The 9,217-nt window shown below is 50.4% G+C and overlaps 1 protein-coding gene across 10 annotated transcripts; it reads right to left on the reverse strand.

Annotated features, from left to right (window-relative positions):
* Positions 1-85: 85 nt before the first annotated feature.
* Positions 86-9,217, reverse strand: Zbtb32 (zinc finger and BTB domain containing 32). 10 transcript variants are annotated; one of them, XM_087591692.1, is made up of 7 exons: positions 9,128-9,206; positions 2,308-2,453; positions 1,489-1,660; positions 1,210-1,283; positions 1,049-1,117; positions 781-945; positions 86-630 (listed from the first exon to the last, which is right to left on the reverse strand). In XM_087591692.1, the coding sequence occupies exons 2-7, from the start codon at positions 2,318-2,320 to the stop codon at positions 353-355; spliced, it is 771 nt and encodes a 256-aa protein (XP_087447818.1). In that variant the 5' UTR covers positions 2,321-2,453; positions 9,128-9,206; the 3' UTR covers positions 86-352. The 10 variants fall into 10 exon arrangements, with proteins under 10 accessions (XP_087447818.1, XP_087447819.1, XP_087447810.1 ...); XM_087591693.1 differs by lacking the exon at positions 9,128-9,206 and adding an exon at positions 3,678-3,825; XM_087591684.1 differs by lacking the exon at positions 9,128-9,206 and adding an exon at positions 3,678-3,778 and having other exon boundaries at positions 1,489-1,632.

Raw genomic sequence — 9,217 nt, forward strand, 5'->3', positions numbered from 1 at the left:
TAATGAATAGTGAATGGCCAGCAGGGGCCGCTACAGGGCAAGGGTGGGAACCCCCTAAGCGCAGACGGAAAGTCTGGACTCATCCTGACTGGAGAGCACGAAAACTTTATTATAGCGATAACATTGACAGTCTCCAGTTAATCTTCACCAGGTTACTTGTCCTCAACTCGGACTCTCCAGCTGGCCGAGGCTTCTGCAACTCGTTCATCCGGAGAGGGTTCGTAGCTCCTGTCCCGCAGCTCTTCTGCGGTTAAATTTGCCAGGTCGCCCTAGCGACAGGGCCGGCTGAGCCCTCCTGCCTTTCATTATTTGGTTGGACTCTTGTCAAGCTAGAGAAGCTACCAACACCCGGTCAGGTGGCAGCAGAGGATGTAGGACTACCAGGAGAGATGGAGGCCCGTGTCGGCCTCGAGGAAGAGTAGAGGAAGGTGGAGCGTATGGTCCATCCCGGCGGCAGCCGGCTGGGCGAGTGGCCACGCATGTGCGCCTGCATAGAGGCCAGGCTAGGACAGCCAGCCCTGCACAGAGGGCAGCGATAGGGAGCAGCCCCATGTGTCCTCAGGTGCTTGGTCATGGCAGAGAAATCCCGGGAGCGCTGAGGACAGAGGCTACAGGAGAAGGGCTTCTCTCCTACAGGTGGAAGAGAAAGCCAGAGAAGGAAGAAATGGGCGAGGGTTGCCCAAGCAAGGGGTGCGTCGAGCAATATAGGGCAAGGGAGGAGCTGGCAGACCAGCGATGGAAACAAAAAAGACAAATTCACACTGGGCAGGATGCCCATACCTGTGTGGACTCGGTAATGTGTCTCCATCTGATGCTTGAGTGAAAACCTCTTTCCACAGACAGAGCAAGAATAGGGCCGAGAGCGAGCAGGAGAGGGTAAAGGAGGGTGCTGGTGAGATGGGCAGTTCAACCTGCGTTCTTGACTCACACAGGTTGCCAGAGTGCCTGTGTGGACAGAGGAATGGCACAACCCACAATCCATGTGTCTGAATCAATACAAGGAATTAAGAGCTTTGGTGAGGGAGGCTGCAGTTCTCACTCTACTTACCTGTGTACCCTTGCCCAGACTCTTCTGCCTCCCAAGGGCTGAGTTTTTCAGTGCCCTGAGGAAAAGATCCTGGAAACAGAGAAGTTGGGGCCCTGCTAAGGCTGTACTCCTGGAGCCCAGCCGCTGGGCAGAAGCCCTGTGTGGGATAGTGAGGGGCTTACCTGGAGTGGGGCTAGAGGAAGCCAGCTGATTCTCACTCCAGAGACCTTTGCAGTGGTTCAAGGTCAGTGGGATCCTGAGTGGAGAAGAATTACAGCCGTGGCAAAGCCTAAGAACCTAACCAACTGTAGCCTCTCTTGTGACGAGAGAATATTCTGTTGTCTCCAACTCAGGAAATGTATAATGAACCTAAGATCTGTGGTGCCCTTCCACCCATCACTGCTGCCTTCCGGAGCCACTCCCTCCCTGCCTAGATGTCCTCCTAGATGCCCTTCACTCACCTCTGATCTTGAGGCCAGACCTGCCAGGCCGCAGTGATGGGGGTACTATGGGAGAAAGGAGCGCCATATCTGGACGGCCACAACAAGATGCTCCATAGGGCAGGTTGGCCCTCCCCCAACCAAGGGGCTTCAGCCCACCAGGGCCTGGGAATGAGGCTAGTTAGGAGGGAACCTGGTGGGGAAAGGGGACTAGAGCACCCACGAAGACTCTCCTCAGAGCCCCTGTGACTCGCTCTACCTCGCATGACCTCTGCTTGCTTCGTTTCTGCTCCCCTGTAGCCCATGGAGGCTGGACTGAGTGCCTCCTCTGAGCCCCTCATCCTAGCTCTTCCTCCTGCCATCTCAGGGCTCTCTCCGGGTGCTTTGTGCTCCTCTGGCGTCTCCTGTTCTCTCTCACTACTAGACTCCTCCTCTGGCGTCTGTCTCTCTGCAGGAGCCCCCAGGCCTCTCTCAGAACTCCTCATGAACTCTGACTGCTGGTGCCCCTTCCATCCTGGATCCAGCCCAGCTTCGTGGTTCTTGGCCGCTTGAGCTCTCTTGCACGCCTCTTCCAAGGCCTGTACCCCCAAGGCTCGGGCTGCCTCTTCCAGGTTCCCCAGCTCCCCAGGCTGTAGCTCTACACTCTCGCCATACACAAAGGTCAGAAGCTGAGCAAAGGTGGAAGGGCTGATGCCTTCAACCAGAGCCCACCGGCCCCTGCAACCCAGCCTTGGGCTTGCACCTGCCAGCACTAGGCTGTGAGCCAGGAACTCCTGGCCCCCTACAGTGATCAAGGTATCGCACAGTGCTGGCCTGAGCCTAGCAGCCAGCTGTACCAACCTATCAGAGCCATAGGGGCTGATTAGTCTTGTGGGGGTCTGGGGCATTGTTCCTGGCTAAACTACCAGTTTCACAGGCTCTGAGAGGAAAGCCACAATGGGAGATCCATGGCAGAAAGGGAAGGGAGAAACCGCATACTCTCAGGCCTGTGGAGGGGAAGGGAGAGACAGTGAGTGTCTGAGCTCAGATTGGTGCCGTCTGTCCTGAATGAATCCAATCAACTAAGCCAAAGGCCAGCTGTGGGGATGCCACACTAGCGAATGCACACTGGGCCAGGGGTCAGCTTTGGAGCCTGAAGAGCAGCAGCCAGGCAGTTAGCAGAGGACTCAAGTAGTGATTTAGGGCTGGTATAGTTAGCAAACTCCCTCCCGGCTTAAGGAAGGTTTTGGCTTCCTCAGGCTCTTTTACAGGGAGAGCCTCTGAGCAGCCTGGCCTTTTCCTCTCTGTGCATAAAACCTGGCATTTATGAATGGAGTAAGATGTGACCTCATGAGAGAGCTCAGAAAGCCTTTGGGTCCTCCCCCAACATGAGCCCAGAAAACCAGAGAAGGCATCAAGACAGGTCACATGGCATGAGAGCAGACTCTAGGGTGTCATGCAATTGTCTCTGCAAGACCGAAGCTTCTAGAACACATCCTCAGAGAAGGAAGGAGTCAGAGAAGAGCAGAGTTTGCCATCCAGTGAGTTAAGGAGAGGATTTTAGAGAAGAGTTTTAGAGAAAGAAGGCTTTGAGGCCCGAGGAAGTGAAAGAAAGGAAAGGGAGACTGGAGAAGGGGAAGCTATTTCCTCTCAGCTATTTCCTCTCACAATGAGCATAAAGAGGGTTTGAGTTCTGGTTTTCATAAGTCAAAAAAACAAAGACCCAGAACCTGACCAACAAATCAATACTTTAATCACACATCAAAACCATCATGACAGAGGCCACCCAGAATACTGGAGCCCGAGACAGAAAGAGATAGCCTGAGAACCTTAGCATCTAGCAGGCCTAGCCCTGTGCAGACCCTTCATGAGTAAGCATCATGGTGGGGAAGGGGGAGAGAGGAAGTACTTGGACACCGTGGGGTGAGGGATGCAGGTTGGCAGGGAGTGGACAGAAAGAAGGTTAGAATGGAGGAAAACCTCATATGGGGAGAGACAGTAACTCACCTCTGTAGCTGCCTCGGAGCACCGCATGCTCTCTACTGCTCTTGGGGCTCCTGCCCACCTACCCCCAGCTAGCCCCACCCCTGTCCTCAGTCATCCCAAGTATCAGTCTGCCACAGTCCCTCAGAGGGGTGTGGCTTTACTCTGTCTCTGCTGAAGACCTATGAGAGAGACTACAGATCTACTTTTAACAACCCAGGATGCCTTGCCTCCTCAGCCTAATTCACCTGTGAGTTCCTTAGAGTCAAAGATGTGGACCTGTGGTGACAGGGACTTTGGGATAGTCAGAGTCTGAGCCTCATCTCTGCCATTTCCTTGTTGAGTCACCTTGGGCAAATCGTCCGTCCCTCAGTCACCTCATGCATCGAGTATCATGGGCTCCTTCAGAGGTGGGGGTGAAGATGAAGCACCACGCATGAGGAAGTGGTGTGTGAGTACAACACAGCATTTAGCTACTATTAGTTCTGCGTCTTAGAGGTGGCTATGGCCTGGAGTAGCTGGAGACCATTTCTGATACCTCAGAAGTATAAGGACAGAAACACAGAATTTGAAGCAGAAGGGAGATGAAAGGCCAGGCCTCTCCCCTTTCCCCTGGCTTAGTACACCAAGCCTCACTTACTCTATGAGACTGACCCTTGTCCCCTGGACCACAGCAAAGACTAGTTGTGGGTGACTCAGATCCTCCCAGCAGACTGTGAGGGGGCAACCCCAGGAAGCCTGTGGTGGTCTTCGAAGAGAAAAATCTCCTTTTCCTGGGCTGATGACAAATGACATTTCTCTGAAATCAAAACCAAGGGTTTCTTTCATTTTCTGCTCAAGGGGTCAAGGTCCCTGGAGATTTCCACCTCTTCTGACACCTTTAGCGTGTGTGTGTGTGTGTGTGTGTGTGTGTGTGTGTGTGTGTGTGTGTGTGTGTTTCTGTTTCTCTCTATCTCTCTCTGTCTCTCTCTCTCTCATGCCTTCTTCCTTTGTAGCTCAAACTGGTCTTGACATCTCTATCATCCTGTCTCAGCCAGTGCCACCACACCCAACTTTGGTACTCTTTAATCTGAGGAAGGGATAAAAAAGCCTTTCAGAGTCGTTTGTTTCTTCCTTTCCTTTTTTTTTTTTAACCATTCTATCAGTCTGATGCATTTGTGGCAGATGTCTAATGTGTCATACAGACAGAGTAAATAATGAGAGGAGAAACAAGCCAGACCTTGGCTAGGCTGCTATGGGACCAGAATCAGCTCAGAGTTTTCTCCCTAGCTTCTGGCCTCTCCTAGAGCCAGTAACTGACAGTCAGATCTGCTTTTCTTTCTTGGCTCCAGGATTCCAAGGTGCTCAGCCCAGCCTCCTATTACTCTCCCTCTAGACCTAGGATGCCTTCTCTCCTATGCTAACTTGGGTGCAGGCAGGTGTCACCCTCCTAGATCAGATAGGGTGTGTCTGTGGGTGAGGCTGGTGAAGGGTTAGTAGGGTGGAGACAGGGGAAGAGGAGTCAGAGCGAAAGGGAAAATGCAAATGGCACCCTGGGTTCATCTGCCCCTCTGAACGTCAAATATTTTCCACTTCTGGGCTTCCTAGTTCCTAACATCACACACTCAGGATCATACTAGATACTGCTATGTAAAAGACACACTAAACACTACTACTCCATGTCTAATAGACATGCAAACAAATACAAACCTTCCTCCAGCACAAAAAACAAGAAGTGGGGCAAAGCCACAGTTGTAGAAGGGAAGGCACAGGGGGCTGACAGCAGCTGCATCACCCAATGGAGGAAGCCCCTCCCTTCTGCTGCCAGTGACTCAGCTGCCCCCTTAGTATGCTTTACCCACGGACCACCAAGAACTGGGGCCACCCAAAGGTAGTCTGTGAGGACTGACAGGAGGTTTTCAGGGCACTAAGTGAGAAAAGAGCCAGGGGGTTCCCCACTGAGTAAACAAAAGGCCCCAAAGACTAGGAAACCCCATCTTGCCGCCCACTTGGTGTCTTCCCATAGTAAGGCTATCCCTTAGAAAGAGGGCCCTTCGAGGTATTTTTCAGGGCCCTTTGCACCTGAGCCCTTATGCTGGCGATTTCCCTGGCCTCTTCCTATAGCCATGGAAGAGCAATCGCAGACACTTGGCATTAAGCAATGACAAGAGAAACAGATCCAACTTGCAAGAACAGGGACTCTTATTGTCAGATCCCAGGCCCTGTAGTTGCCTTTATCTCTCCGACATTTAGCCACATCCCCCTGCTGCTCTCCCACTGCCTCTCTGGGATGGAGTTAAGAAGCCCTGCTGCGCTATGGCCTTGCAGACCCTCTCCCTTTGCAACCGCAAGATTAGGTCATGGTTCCATCTAATACCTGGCTCCATGTGCTGCCAGGAGTCCTAGACCACGCTAGACTAAACCACATGGTATAGAACTTCCTGGTACCTTACTTAAAAGCCTAGACAAGTGTGAAAATGCTCTAGGATCAGAAGCCTTTTCCTCAGGACCCCAATTATGTGGTACATGGAGCCTCTCTCCTAAGGAGGGACCTCTCTAGGATTTGAAGGAAGGCTTTCCCTTCATTAAACACCCTTCATTCTGCCGATACTATGACGCTACATCTCCTGTGACGCTCTCCCACTGCAAGACCCAATCACACCCTCAGGGTAGCAAGTTCAGTATCCTAATAAACTCCTTATGAAGGGTGATTTCAAGTTCAATCCTTTCCCAAACAAACTAACCTGCTGCATCTGGCCTCAGTTTATAATGTGTCTCCCTCTCTGAGAAAAGTGGCACTAGCACTCAGGAGGCTAAGGCAGGAGGATTGTGAGTTTGAAGACAACCTGAACAACATAATGAGACCCTGTCTGAAACAACAAAAATGCCCCCCTTTCCTGCTTCCCAGGCTTGCAGACGGCATCATCTCCCAGCGTGGAGTCTAGAACTCAGGGATTAGGGATTAGGACACACCCTGTGTCCAGACAGAAGCTAAAGTGCATAGATTTGTACATAGGAGTGGAAGAGAAATGTGTGGGAAAGGGAGGGGCGATCACCTTACTGTTTTGTTAGTTTGTCATTGTTCTTTGAGATAAGGTCTATAGCCCAGGCTGACCTCAAACTCATGCAACCCCTCCTGCCGAAGCATTCCAAATGCTGGGGGTTCTAGGAATGAGCCATCATCCCCAGCTTTCTCTGATCTCTTTAATTCCTGTATTACCGAGTTAAACTTGAGGTCTGACATTTTATTCCTGCCAGTAGGATTGAGCACTGAAACAATAAAGGGACAATGTGCTTAGTGCTCAGTGCACACGGCCCCGGTGTAAAATCAAAGCTTAGACTGAAATGCAGAACACAGCTTAATGTAACGGGGACTGAGCTCACACTATCACAGCATGCCAAGAGTGGCTGCTTTATGAAAAACGCTCTCTCATCTCCCCTCACCCTTTTTGGTTTTGAGGTAGGATCTCACTGTCTATCAGACTGCCCAGGCTGGTCTCCTGTCAATCCTCCCATCCCAAGAGTTCTGACTGCACGTGTGAACCACTACCCCTCTCCCTTTTCCCAAGTGTTTTAAATACTGAGTCCACTCTCCAAGCCAAGCTGAACAAAATTCAATTTAGAAAAAAAAGTTAGAACAAAACAGCTTCCCAAGAGCACATTTTTCCCCAAATGAAGGCCCACTGGCCACAGTATTTACATGTGTTAAGACCAATTCTCCAAATCTGAGAGGAACTTCTGAGCTGTGCACTGGAGTCAAGTACATCCCACGCATACCAGAGCAGACAGATGCATCTGGTGAATTCCTTTCTTCCCTTAACCCAGCGCATGGGAATAAATAATAAAAGAAAAAAAAAAATACCAGCACTCGGTTTAACTCAAGAACAACATATACTCAGTACCTGAGGGAGCTGAACCGGGAGCGCTCACTTTTTGTGGAGTAGCTGACAAAGGAACTGGGCTAGCTGTCAGAAAGCTTAGGTACCGACATCTTCACACTCCCTTCTGAGGTCTTATTATGGGGCTGAACTCTCCCCAAATCCTTAGCCACTTTATGGGGGCTGCTTCAAGACGAGTATTAAATATCACTATTTACCTAAACCCAAGCATAGGGCCCCACCTTGGCCTCCTTGGACCTATGTTCCTCCTTGTGGGCTGAAGAGTCCCAGAGCATCAAGGAAGTACCCACTTGGGTGCTGAGAGAACCCCACTACATACACACACTCATTCACACACATACACACACTCATACATACATAGACACACACAGACTATATTCTGGGAATCCAGAGTCCAGAGTTTACTGGACCAAATGATGCTGAGCCCACACATTAAGTCCAGATAGACCTCAACTGTCCACCCATGAGAGTGGACTATCTGTAAACAGATACACACACTTGAGGTCCTGTATTCACTGGGGATGGATGTGCAGGTCAGTGTATGAGACCTACAGCAAGCACGGGTTAAATGGATAATTTGTGGTCTCGCCCAGAATCCGTACATAAAATGGAGTAAGATCTGCTCTATTCCAATGGTTTTTAGCCCCTCAGGACCTCACCATCCAGACATAGGAGCCCTTTTACATTGAACATTTCAGACACCCATATCATTTCACCTATGAATAAATAAAATGAATCCCACAGAATGCACACACACACCACACTCACACACACACACACACACACACACACACACACACACACACACTCATACACTCACACACATTTCCTAGTGATTTTCAAGAGCAAACAGACCATGGAAGCCCAATCATGGGACTGTCTTTCATATCTACATTCTGGATGTACCCTGAAGTATTCTGAAGACCTTAACACTACTAAACAGTCAAGTGAAATTAGGTATCCACACACTGCCCCACAAGTTAAAACAACAACAACAAAAGACCCAGTGACCCTGGAATGGAATGCAGGCTCTAATTCCATCACCAGAAGCTGAGGCAGGAAGATCACCAGACCAGGAACAGACTAGAAGTACTCAGCAAGTCCCTGTCGCAACCAAAATTAACAATTTAAAAGATCACAGTGAAGACGTTTCCCCAAAGCACAGAGGATCTCACACAGCTCTCTCCATAGGACAGCACAACTGCGTGCCTGCTCTATACTTAGGAGCATGGGAAGGTTTGGGCACCCCCACATTTTGAAAAGCCAATGATCCAATCAGGAAGTATCAATTCCTATTGGGCTATATAGGTTTGGCTGGGATTTCGAGGCTTTCTCCCAGAACTTCCAGAGAACCACTGGTCACATTGTCCACTCTGGATCCAGTGCTGTAGCACTTCAATGTCAAGTCGGGAAACCAACCATCTATGTGGCCTGGAAAAACGGACATTGATAGTGCGTTTTCAACCTCATGAACATTCACTCCAGTCCAAGCTGGGTCCAAAGACCCCAGAAAACTCGTCAACACGTGCACACCAGTGAACCACAAGCCTCTCCCTCCAGTTGCCTGAGCCAGGCAGTGCTGGTAGCTTTTCCACCTCAGCATAAGCTGCCCTCCGAGACCATAACAAAATCAGAGAGCATACAGTCTCTCCTGTCCAACCTGGGCCCCAAAACGACCAAGAAACACACGACTTAAAGTCATTAACACTCTCTTCTGATCCTCGACGATGTCCCTCGAGGACACCCCTTCCTCTGCCCTAGCATTCTCTGGTCTAGGCCCAATATCAAAGAAAAAAAGGAAGAAAAGCCGTAGCACTCACCAGTTTGGTCTCCTTCCACATCAACCTCAACCACTTTGAGGACAGCTCAGGCAAGAGTGGCCGTTAGAAAGTGGGGATCAACGCAAACCC

This window comes from Rattus norvegicus, chromosome 1 (assembly GCF_021556685.1).
Source record: "Rattus norvegicus strain SHRSP/BbbUtx chromosome 1, alternate assembly SHRSP_T2T, whole genome shotgun sequence".
Classification (NCBI taxonomy): domain Eukaryota; kingdom Metazoa; phylum Chordata; class Mammalia; order Rodentia; family Muridae; genus Rattus; species Rattus norvegicus.